Here is a 12,088-nt window from a genome sequence, read left to right on the forward strand (position 1 = left end):
TCTGTGTTATACCTCCAGGTCTCACACAGTACTGGGACTGATGGCAGTTTATTCCATATACCACGGTTATTATTTGTTATGGTTTGACTTGGATTTTTTATCTAATAATTACGCAGACAATGACAGAATTTGATTTCTCAGCTAAGAGCCAAAAAACATTATATTTCTAGCTTCTGCAGGCACTGAGATTAAAAAATAAATAAATAGAAATCTCTACGTGTTAGCCAAGGCTGGTACATCTTATGTTGGCGATGACCCAATTTATTTCTCCAACCAGCATTAGGTGCCTATATATATATATATAGAGAGAGAGAGAGAGAGAGAGAAACAGAGCGAGCAAGAGACATAGACACACTCAGGCAAGAATAGGAGCCCCAGACGCTGGAGGGAGCCTCTCCTGGGATAGTGAGAATAGCTACTAGGACTCTCTTCTAGGTCAAAGCCACAGAGAAAGTCCACTTACCTTTCAGCTGCTCTTCAAAGGGGACTGGATGGCGTGCAGGGCCCCACAGTCTGCCCTTTCCCTGGGCTGCCCACTCGACCTCCGCCAGCCTGGGGGCGGCCTGCCGGTGTGTGTGGGGGACCTTGAGGGCCCCTGGATCTGTAGCCCAGGACAGAGCCCACAGCGCACAGGTGCGGCCTCTGCCTGTCACAGGCCCTCGCCTGACGCCAAAGCCCGCCTTTCTTGCCATAGTCAGTCCTCCTCAGGGCCAGCCAGGCCTGCAGGCCTCAGGACCAGGAGTGGTCTCTCCGATTTCAAAATCCCGAAGCGGGCGCCTTCCCCGCACCAGCGTGCGCCCCGGGGGGCGCCTTGGGACGCGCAGTTTGGACAGAAGCAGCCATGACGTGCCAGGCCGCCTGTGCAACCAGTCTCCATGGCGCTGGGGGTGGGGAAGGACCCGAGTCTAGTCGGGCGTCCAGCTCTTGTCAGAGGTGGCCAAGGCGGGGGAGGTTCCCGACAGGCCCTGGGAGGCCGCCCCTCGAGTCCTCCCTTGCCCCCATCTCCTCGGCCTGCTTGGGAATCTCCGAGGGGCCCGCGCAGCAGTCGCGCCAGGCTGCACGACGCGGGGCTGCGGCTGGCGTCGGTCCCGGCGACGGCCACAGCGTGGCAGCAGCGAGCGCCCGGCGCGGTCGCAATAAATAATCTGCCCGCGGCAGCCGCAGTCAGGCAGCCCGCGGCCCTGCGATGCAAATGCGCCGCTTTATCCGACCCGAGCGCACCCACAGCGCGCGCGGCCGTCCCAAACGTCCACAGCCCCTTCCGAATTTTCTAATGCATAGCAAGGTACTCTCTTAAGGTGAGAAAACAGCAACCGAAGCCACAAAACAAACAAAAAGAACTCGAGCCCAGAGCCTCTGGATTGTTTCTGGTCGCAGTCCCGGGAAGCTCCTGGGGCAAATCTGGCCGAGGGGCACCCAGGCCAACCCGCGATCTGTGCCACCGCGCCACAGAAAGCCAACGCCCGCGGCACCCTCCGTGCCTCCAACCCGGCGGCTCCACTGTCCTTCTTCCGGCTCGCGGACAGTGGGGCTTGCGGTCGCCAGCCGGCTGCGCCGAGGTGGGTGGGGGGTCCCCCTATCGCCCAGACTCGGTTTGCGTCCTTCCTTCAACCTTAGCTGCGGCCCCTGCCACACTCAATAACACCACTACGTTCTCTGAACCGAAACTTCCCGCCAAGCAACACCCAGCCAATTAACCCCATCCTCTCCTCCAACACAGAGTTCCACCCACGCACCTAGTCCCTCTCCCCGCGCTTCAGACACCCCTGTCATCGGAAAACCCGGTGAAGGCAAGCAGACAATCAGCAGAGGAACCTGACTGAATTAGTAAGTTTTTGTTTGCTTTTTTCCCTCGTTCTTTCTCTCCAGAAACCGATTCCCTTGGAACAGAAGGTGTTGTGTTGATACCAGTAAAACGCATGTCAGTTAATTAATTCACTTTGCCCTCACCTCTTCCCACCTCCCCAGATCGGGAGCGGTCTCCAGTTGTTGGGGAATTCAGTCGAGCCAACTGGGTCATGAATTTAAAAAAAAGAAAAGATAAGAAAAGAAAATCCAAACCAGAGAGGCTGGTAGGGAACGCCGAGTGCAGGGCCACTTCTTTTGGGGGCCAGGCAAGGTCGCTGGGAAAGAGGTGAGAGAGACCATAGTGCTCCCACCCCATGCCAGGACGCTGTGCCACAGAAGGAAGGCTGGCATTTACTGCCATGGTGAACCAGGGAGAGGAGAGAGAAAGGGAGTGTGTGTGTGTGTGTGTGTGTGTGCGCGCGCGCGCGTGTGTTCGTGTGTGTGTGCATGCGCGCGTGATGGAGGGGGCAAGTGTGAACGGTGAGTGTGGGCGAGGGTCTTCAAAGCCGCCCTGGGTGCCCTCTCCCACCGCCGCCGCCGCCGCCGGCTGCCATCTCACCACCTTTGCTCCTGTCTCCCCACATGTCTCACCTTCAGATGGCGGCTCCCAGAAGCTCCTACCCCTCTGACAGCTGTCGCTTGGGCAGCGGGGGAGACGAATTGTCCTCCTTCCTGGTGCCAGAGGACGCGGAAATTAGCCAGGTTGCGAGTTGCAAAGCGGCCGCGGCGGCGCCTGGAACTGGACGCGCCCCACCTCCAGCGGGAGCGGCCGGGCCGGGCCGGGCCAGGGCCTCGTCTCGCTCGCCATCGCCGGACAAAGCGCAGCCAAGCCCGGCTGGAAGGCAGAGCTCCGAAGCAGGCAGGACGGAGCGGAGCAAAAGAATGCGGCTCTATTCTCGCAAGGGAAATTATAAAAAAGTTCATGTTCACGGTTCCCATCCACATGACCGACAGCGGCCAATGGAAGGGCCGAACAACTCATAAAGTTGTATTGCAAAGTTGTAAATTTTCATAAACAACAACGGATTTATGACCCTTTCCCCATCACTAAGAGGAGGCAGCTCTTACACCGGCGCCATCTTACCACCGAGGCCGCCCGGACTTGGGGCCGCAGGTTTTACAAACCCAGTTGGGCCAGGTTTTATTAAAAGAGCAATAAGAAGCGGGCCCAACCTAGGCAGGAGACGGGAGTCCAGGTCTTCGCCTGCAGAGCTCAGACTACTCTGCGCTGTCCCTATTGTCCCTCGCCCCTACCCAGACCCTCCACCTTCCCCGCACCCGGAGACCCCCGCCAAGGCTCGGCAGCCCGCGTGTGCGGACCCCTGCCCTTCCCATACCCCTCAGTTGCAGTGCTGCGCCCAGAGGCCCTCGTTTTGCCTGAATGCGGGTGGGAGGGGGGCTGCGTCAGAGGCCCTGAATCCCCCCTCCTAGCATGGGGCTGTTTTCAGGACTCATGGAAAATTCGGGATCACTGGCAAGGGTAATACCCCTTTCCAAGCCCACCCCACAGCCTTAGAGGGAAGGGTGGATTTTGGGTTCGCTCATGGAATTTGTAGAGGTGTTTTGTTTTGTTTTGTTTTTTGTTTTTTTAAGGGAGATTCATGGAATATAATGTATCCATTGAAGATTCCGTTTTCAAGAGATGTGGAAGATGTTTTGCACACACACACACACACACACAAAACCAAGATGATAATGTCCTGAAAATGCACATATGCAATCATGGACACACAGAAATGCACACACCCAGTTATGGGCACAAATGAGTGCATCTATTTACACCAGAAACACATGCACTCAATTTTGGACACAGAATTACATAAAATCACTGACTTGTGCAGTAATACACACATACATAAAATACACGTATTAAAAAAAGAGGTACACACATACCTATACAAATCCACACCTTAGAATCCACACAAAAAGGGACTTGACACACATTTACACCAATATATGGACACTCGACACTTGGACCCTATTTGTCCTTCCAGTTTTGCTTCCCCCAAACTCCTGTGGGCTTCCAGACATAGCAAACCCTGGCTAGGCTAACCCCAGCCAGGCTTACCTCTCTTTCCCAGCTCCCCTTCCCACCCCTTCGCACCCTGTATAAAGCAGTCCACATTTTTTTGTCACCAAGCATCTTTATTTTTCTGTTACATAAAACACGGTTAGCTGGGCAAGACAGGAAGTGTGCCTTCCCATTCCTGGAACCCCAAGCTAGAGCCTACAGGGACAAGGAGGACGCAGGACAACACAAGAGATGAAGGGCATTGGGAGGGGCATCAGCCCTCTCCACCAGCTATAAAGTTAGCTCAAGACAACACACCATGCTACAAAGTCACCCCATTAACACATCCTTCCCAAGTCAAGACATTGCCTTACAAATGAGCTCCAAGACTATAAATGACCAAAAAAAATCTTGTTCAAATATACAATATTTGCTATTGTAGGAAAAGTCAGGGTGTACATATTCAACATGGCTGGACAGTAGGACACAGGGACCAGGGAAGGTGCAGGAAGGCTGGGAGCATCTCTGTAGTCCTACTAAGCAGAAGCTAACCCAGAGATCTGCAGCTAGCTTGGGAATGCTCCCCTCCAGAAGTGGGGGTAATTGGCCTGAACTTGGGGTGCCCAGGCCAGAGAAGGAGGGATTCTAGGTTGCAGCACTTAGAATGCTTTGGAATAAATATATTATTTTTCAATTTAAATAGAAGCCAATACCCTGGTCCCCGGACCCCAGCCCTTCTGCACGCAGCCTCAGGGACCCCAAAGGCTGCCAGGCAGAAGCAGGAGGGGTCTGGCGGAGGAAAGGGCCGGGACTAGGTAGCAGGCGAGCCAGTGAGCACAAAATAGGTAGTTTGGGAGAGTAGGTAGTACTGAGAGAATCAGGTCCTTTCCGGTGTGGGGTAGGTGCTGGGTGTCTGCCAGTGTTGGGACATGTCTGGGCTTCCTGGGAGTGGAGGCCTACTGGGGATGGGCCCATAGGTAGTTTGGGGTGCCTCTGGCCGAGGCCTGTGCTAGGTAGTATTTTAGCCGTGCCAGCGCAGAGCTGGTCGGACTGGGGTTAGGGAGGGTGTCTGCTGGGGATCCTTGGGGGCAGAGAGAGCCCCAAGGGGACCCAGTCTAGGCGGCTGCTCGGTCCAGAAAAGATGGGAGCTGGAGTGGGTCGTGGGGCAGATGGGTGCAGGTTGGGGACTGTTTTTGTTTTTTTGGGTTTTTTTTTTTTTTACGTTTTCTTTTTATTTTTTCCACTTTTGTAAATAAAATCAATGAGTCTCTAAAGACGCTTTTCCCGACTGTCTGGTGCAGCCAGGGCCCCGACTTGGCCCCTCATTCCTCCTCCTCTTCGTCGTCATCTTCTTCGTCTTCGTCCTCATCGTCGGCCTTGTCGGTGGCTGCGGCGGCAGCGGCGGTGGCGGCGGCAGCGGCGGGCACGGCGCCCTCGGGGGCTGCGGTGGCCGGACCCTCATCTTTATGCTCTTTCTTCCATTTCATGCGGCGGTTCTGGAACCAGATCTTGATCTGGCGCTCGGTGAGGCAGAGCGCGTGGGCGATCTCGATGCGGCGGCGCCGCGTCAGGTAGCGGTTGAAGTGGAACTCCTTCTCCAGCTCCAGCGTCTGGTAGCGCGTATAGGTCTGGCGGCCCCGCTTCCTGTCGGGCCCTGGGAGCAGACAGGACACATGGACACATGGACAGATAAACCAACAGAGACACAGACAGGACAGTGCATTAGCCAGGCCGCCGTCCCAGAGCCCGCACCTTTCTCCCAGCGCTGACCCGGGCGCGCGTCCCCCCTCCACCCGCGCCCCCCGAAAGGGGCTGGGGGAGGAGCGGGAGTGTTAGCGGAAGACCCCAACTGCGGTGCCAGACGCGCAGGCAGCTCTGTGAGGAGGAAAGGCGCAGAATCCCAACTTTACAACCGTCCTTTCCAGCCGGCTAGGCTTCCACAATGTCCTGCTTCCCCCTGACAAAGGGAAATTGTAAATATAGAGTGTGGGCAAGTGGGAGACGCTGCGCTTTTGCCATTCAAAGGCGAGCTGGGCCGCTTCCCCCGCCCCTTGCTAGGCAAGTGGGTGACCCTCGGGCGGTCCGCACTCCAGGGGCGCCTTTCCTTCCTAGCAGACCGCGCCCCCATAGCCGGACCTTCCATGGGCACTCCGACCCCCTGTCCCCGCTCTCGTTCCCCACCCCTCCTTTAACTGGCCCCTGGCACAGGGGCGTAAGAGGGGCCCTGATGAAGCGTTTGGCTCTTCCTGCTTTTGAAAAAGAAAAGCCAGGCCGAAAGGAAAAGGAGGGAGCGAGAGAAGAAAGGGAGAGAGAAAGAGGGAGAAAGTCAGAATAGCGAACAAAATGTTAAAATTCCAAGGCAAATGGAGTTAAATAAATTTACGAGGATCGAACCCATTAATTGGGTCATAAAAAGTTTTATGAGCCTCATTTACATACAATGCTACGGGCTCTCCACGCTATGGCGCCTTGACTCTAATTAAAACCAGAAAGGCAGCGCCGCCAGGAGTCACGGGGCCGTCGGCTCGCAGTCGCCTCTCTCCGCGCTCCGCGCTCCCCAGCCGGGCGCTCCCCGCTGCCCGTCCGCCCGCTCGCCTACCCACCCGGCCAGCCTAGCTGCCTCGCCTACCTGAAGACCGCATCCAGGGGTAGATGCGGAAATTGGCCTCGGCCGGGCCGTGCAGCGCGCCTTCGTCCGCCTTGTCGCAAGCGCCTTTGGCGAGGTCACCGCAGAGCCCGGGGATGTTTTGGTCGTAGGAGGCGCAGGGCAGGTTGCCGTAGGCGTCGGCACCCAGGCCGTACCCGGACGCGAAGGGGCTCTGATAGAGGGGGCTGTTGACATTGTACAAGCCCGGTACCGTGGAAGCGAAGGCGCCGGCGCCCGCCCCGTAGCCGCTTCTCTGCGAGTTGGGCGCAAAGGAGCAAGAAGTCGGCTCGGCATTTTGGAACAGAGAAGCCCCCGCCGTATATTTGCTAAAAAGCGCATTCACATAATACGAAGAACTCATAATTTTGACCTGTGATTTGTTGTCCGGCAGCTTTCAGTGTCGGTTTTACGAGGTAGCGTGATATATGATAACATTACACCCCCAGATTTACACCAAACCCCATTTTCTTTTGGACGGAGCTCGCCGCAGCACGTGACCGCCCACATGACCGCCTCCGCCAATCTCAGCAGCCCTCACAGGTGGTCTTGCTCCGCGGGGCCCGCGGCAGCCTAGAATGGAAGGGGAAGAGGCTCAAATATGTGGCCAACGAATCTGCCCGCGCCGGGCTGGCCTGGCGCGTCCCGCGGGAAAAGGACCCTGAGGCTCCGCGCGAGCGCTCAGCTCACCGCAGCGTGGACGCCTGGCCTGCAGAGGCTGCGCGGGGCGGCCGGGCATAGCCTCCTTTAGCCTATTACCGAACTCTGGACCAAGCCTGCAGGCCTCCCGAACCCTGTCCGGTCTACTGACCCAGCCTAGGGAGGGTCTCTACACTCTGCGCACCCGCCCGACCCACGGCAGTCCATGGGCAAGTCTCAGCTTCGGGCAAATCGGTTCTTTGCCCGCTTGTACCCCCCGCACTCCCCACCCTTCGCCACGTCCACTGGGCGATAGGCCCAGCTGGACTATGATCCAGATGGGGCCGGCGCAGCGTCACTTCCAGCTGCAGCGAGAACGCCACCGCAAACTGGAACCATGTGGTTCGAATAAAGTCAACGTCTCCCAGCTTCCTTTCCTTAATCGGAGGCACACTGTTTATCCGCCTTAAAGGAAGCAGTGAAATATTTATCTATTAATGAGCCTCATTTGCCAGCAGATTTATTAACGTGGGGTTCCCCTCCTGCCTCCTGGACACCGCTGTCCTGGCAGGCTCTGTGCATTCCCTCCTGGGCACCTGGCTGGCCTCTGGCAGCCTAAGAAATAGCTGGACACTCTTTTGTCCTCCCGGCAACCTCTGGTTTCCCCTCGCTCAAGGGGAACCAAGTCTCTTTCCTCCAAGGCTGGAGGAACCTCAGGCCCTACACCCTTCCAGGTACCCCTAGTGCTGGAACTTTTCTGGAAGCCTTTACCGGGGCCACTCATGGGCCTTTGCCAGCTCCTCATGGTCTTGAGTGCTTGGGAGCAAGCAATACATATGGTAGAGCCAGTTTGGGAGGAGAGAAGCCCCAGGTGCCTGGCGGCTTGAGCCCACTATGAATCTCCATTTCTTTTTGGAGACCCCCAAAACAAACAGGGGGACTCCCTCTAGTAAGACCACCCAGTTCTAGCGGCTTCACATATCCAAGACTGGCTCACAGCAGAACACAATAATTTCCCTCCTTCCCATTCAGGCCCCCAGCGCCTGGACCTTACCTTTCCAAGCCTCCAACCCCTACGCAGGGTTGGACCAGCCGGAGCCCATGCCGCCCACCGCTCGTTGGAGTGTGGTGGGGCGAACCCTTCCCCTAAAGGCCTCATAAACTGCTCAGGCCTCGCTGGAAGCCCATCCGCCAGGTCAGTATGCCTTTTACTGCTCAGCTCGATTGCACACCATAAACCCGACCTCACAATGGAATTGCCCCGGAAATTCTCCTCTAAATTATAGAGTTTGGTTCCCTGTGTACAAAGCACTTCCCATCACTTTCAGAAAGTCCAGGCCGCCCCCTGCTCACTGCACCCTCTCAGGGGGTCCCAGGAGCACAAAAGGCAGCAAGAGTGTTCAGACCCGGATGCAACGGAGCCCCAGTTCCTGCCTAGTGGACTGCCCATGGGCGTGGGTGGAGAGATGGGGGGGCTGTCCGGGCAGGTGGGCGCCTGCTGGTTTCCCCTGGGGACACAGGGGCTGTAGGGGGGGGGGCAATAACCTGGGATGCTCTTTATGCAGGATCAAGATGATAGCGTGTCTCAGTTGGGGAATGGAGGCTGTAACAGGGGTAGGGAAGAAAAACTAAATATTCCAAATAGCATCGCTTTCGGGCAGGATATAAAAACCTAAAAAAGTTAAAGGAAGACGAAGCAAGCAAGAAAGCCAGGGGATCAAAGAGGCGGAATTAGACAGCTTTAGACCAATAAATTGTTCCCCGGGTGACACAGAGCAAGATGCAAAGAGAAAGACCCGGCCCCGCCGCCGCCGCCGCCGTCTGTCTAGACTCCGGCGGCTGGAGCGGCCGACGGCGGTGGCGTTTTAAGTAAAACCTGCCCCGAAGTGAGATGACCCAGATCAAGTGGGAGACAGGGTTCCGGGAGCGCGGGAAGGAACACTGAGGCTGGGACCCCAAGCCACAGGCTCATCCCTGGTTGGGTTTTGCCGGGCGCAGGTCCAGACGGTTCTAGCGGGGCGCGCTGCCCCTTCGCTTGGGCCAGAGAGAGTCCGGATACTGCCGGCAAGGCCTCAGCCTTTCTAGGCCCAAGTCAGACAACTGGGCCGAGTCCCGCGGGTGCCGAATCCTTTCCTTCGTTTCTGGGCTTCTGTGTTTCCTCCTGCCTTCGGTGGCGGGGTTTTAAAACGAAAAGGCCAGACAGAGCCAGGCTTTCAGTAAGGCCTCCTTAATCGCATGTTCTCAAGCCATTGGTTTCCTACCTGTTTGGCTGAAAAGACACAAATGCACTGGGTTATATGTGATAATATTCATAGAAATGCTCGTTGATGATCAGCCTGGAGCAGGCATGTGCAGGAGGGTTTCTAACCAGCCGAGCTGTCTTTACATAAAGACATTTTTCTCACCGCTCTCCCGGAGCGGGATTCCTACCTACCAAGCACAATGTGTTCCCCTTGCTTCTTGTTACCAAATAGGGTTCAATATTTAAACCCAGATAAGAATACAAGCCCAGCCTGGGAAAGCGAAGGGAGCCTGTTTCCAGTCTGGCCGCTGGCGATTAGCTTCTCTAAACGTTTCCAGCCGCGCCCCTGGCACGGGCTGCGCTCGGTTCTTCAGTCACTGAGCGGTCTTTGGGTCGCGAAGCAGGGACACATCCGTGCCCCACGAGTGCAAAGGAGCTAGGGCTGAGGCGGGGCGGGAGTTGTCTGCGCAGCTAACGGGGAAGCGCTTCCCAGGCAGCCGAGTCAGGAGACCCACCTCCCCAGCCATCGACCGGCCAAGGGCAAGGGAGGCCCGGTGTGGCAGTCCGTGAGGCCTCTGAGATCCTAGCCAGCCGGCACCTACCTGAAGCCTCCGGAATCGGTGGAGAGAAGCGGCGGCCACCGATCCGCTCCTTCGCCATTTACTCATAGTTACAGAAATTGAGCTTTCTATCTGCAGCTTGGATGCATGACCAGGGCGGCTCTAGGGGAAGCTCTAAAACCTTTCTTACAATCAGACGCTGTGAAATATTGTGTTATATGGGGATATATAATGAAGACGTGTGTCTGCAATACCAACCTGTGTATATAAACGGAGAAAGAGGGAGGAAAGGGAAGGAAAGGGAGGGAGGGAGGAAGAGAGAGAGAGGGGAAGAAGGGAAAACACTCAGGAGATCTGTCAACCAAAATCCAGTCCCCAGTTTTACAGCGTGTACAGCGCGGAGACGCAGGTTGTAAACATTTTGTGGGCTTGGCAGAGACTATTACAACCCAAATAAATACACCGCATGGCATGTTCACAGGGCTCCGGGGTGCTTCGATGGGTTCTGTTTGTTTTGCGTTTTCCCTCTGAAACCATTCTGCACCAGGGGTTGATCCTCGCACCCGCACTCGTGGCCGCCTCCTAGAAGGTTCCGGGGCGTGTTCCCCGCCCAGGGTCCAGGATAGGCTGGGCCTAGATTGGGGTCCCCTCCCTCCTCCTGGCCTCCTGAACACGGGAAACCAGAGCAGCCTGAGCAGCTCCACTGCCAAGGAAATTCGGTGGCGAGAGAAAGCAAGGAAAGCGTTCACGACGTGAATTCCTGTCCTGGAGCTAGGATGTTATCATAATTATTTTAAACGTTGTATTTCTTTTAGAACAATCAAAGCAGCCCCTGGTGAGCCCCCAGGCATTTCCCCATCCCGGGCAATTCAGCCGCCAAACCCACACTAGATAGTCACCAAGAATGCCTTTGCCCCTGATTTTCCACCAGCTCGTTTTATTGCCGCTTATTCGAGGCGGCCGGGTCCCGGGGTCCTGGCTCCCCTGCGGGTGCTGGCTCACCGGGCCGCGTACCGGGGCGCAGCGTTAGGGAGCACGCCCTCCCCCGTCTGCCGCAGGACCCTTGACCAACGTAGGCGCCCTCTGCACCCCCTCCGGGGGGTCACCAAGTCCCGGGGCTGTAGGCCTTAGTCCTTGTTTGTCCGCTGGTCAGCCGAGTTCTCCGAGCGTCGCGCTGCCCCAAGGCTTGTCGCGGCCTGGGAATGGTGACTCTAGAGTCACGCCCGCGCCTGGAGCTACAGCCCCGCAGCCGCCGGACGGCCGCAACCACGCAGCTCTAGGCCTCCGGAACGGGGGAGAGGAAAGGGGGCGGGAGCGGTGCAGGTCGGGCGAGCACCACCGCTTGCTTGTTTCCCAGCGAGGTTTCCGGCCCGGCCTGAGCAGCAAAGAAAATATACGACCGCAGTTCATTCAAATCTGGGGCTCCCATTCGAGAAAGGCTAGCATCAAGTCGACATCTTAGGAACTTCCCAGGGTTGCGGCGGCGGGAGATGGCGGCCTGGGCGCCACTTGCGTGGAGCCATACTGCCATCTGCTGGCCGAATCTCTGCACTGCAGCCCCCCGCTCCCTGAACTTCGTCAGCGGCGCGGGCTGGCCCCGCGCCCCACTCCCAAAGCTGGGCCAGAGCCGGGTCCCTGGGGGTGTGCGTGGAGCCCGGAATCTACGCTGCCGAGAGCGCAGTGCCCATAAAAGAGTTGTTTCCGCAGCCGCTTTATCGGTGCAGACAGAGCAAACAAATGAAAGGGCTTTGGTGGAAAATCTTAATTGGGGCTGGACAGTTGTAAACTCATTAAGGGCCGAATTCCAGACAGTTCGCAGACCCGGCCTTTATGGCACACCCTTACTGCCCATTCTTTGAAGTTCCTTCTGTCTGCAACAACAGAGGGCGTCCCAACCTGGCGGCGGGATGGGGGTGGGGGTGGGGGTAAGGGGAAGACCCATCCCCGGCCGTCCTGGTTCCCCCTTTAGGCATCGGAACTCAGATAACTTTCCAGCAGTCTCGGGGTGGTGGGGGGAGGGCGTGGCGAGCGAGAAAAGAAAAGGGGGGAGATTAGGCTGAACCCTCTGGCCACATCTATAAGGCGCTTGGGCCTCCGAAGTTGTGGCCGTTCCCCCCGCAGCCCTTTACACCCCATAAACGGCA

General features: G+C 57.0%; 2 protein-coding genes across 4 annotated transcripts in view; both read right to left on the reverse strand.

The window, feature by feature from the left end:
- The window catches only part of HOXA3 (homeobox A3), a 45,639-nt gene extending 43,136 nt beyond the window's left edge, over positions 1-2,503 (reverse strand). For 2 of the 3 annotated variants that reach the window (XM_044246272.1, XM_044246268.1), the window contains exon 1: positions 464-2,431. The gene's annotated coding sequence lies outside the window, so the exon portion shown is untranslated. The other variant, XM_044246269.1, reaches the window with a different exon arrangement.
- A 2,578-nt stretch (positions 2,504-5,081) lies between these two features.
- On the reverse strand, positions 5,082-7,041 carry HOXA7 (homeobox A7). Its single transcript, XM_044246279.1, has 2 exons — positions 6,489-7,041; positions 5,082-5,513 (listed from the first exon to the last, which is right to left on the reverse strand). Exons 1-2 carry the CDS (start codon positions 6,865-6,867, stop codon positions 5,182-5,184), a joined length of 711 nt encoding a protein of 236 aa, XP_044102214.1. The 5' UTR covers positions 6,868-7,041; the 3' UTR covers positions 5,082-5,181.
- Between the last annotated feature and the right edge of the window lie 5,047 nt (positions 7,042-12,088).

The sequence above is a fragment of the Neovison vison genome, chromosome 4 (genome assembly GCF_020171115.1).
Source record: "Neovison vison isolate M4711 chromosome 4, ASM_NN_V1, whole genome shotgun sequence".
NCBI lineage: Eukaryota > Metazoa > Chordata > Mammalia > Carnivora > Mustelidae > Neogale > Neogale vison.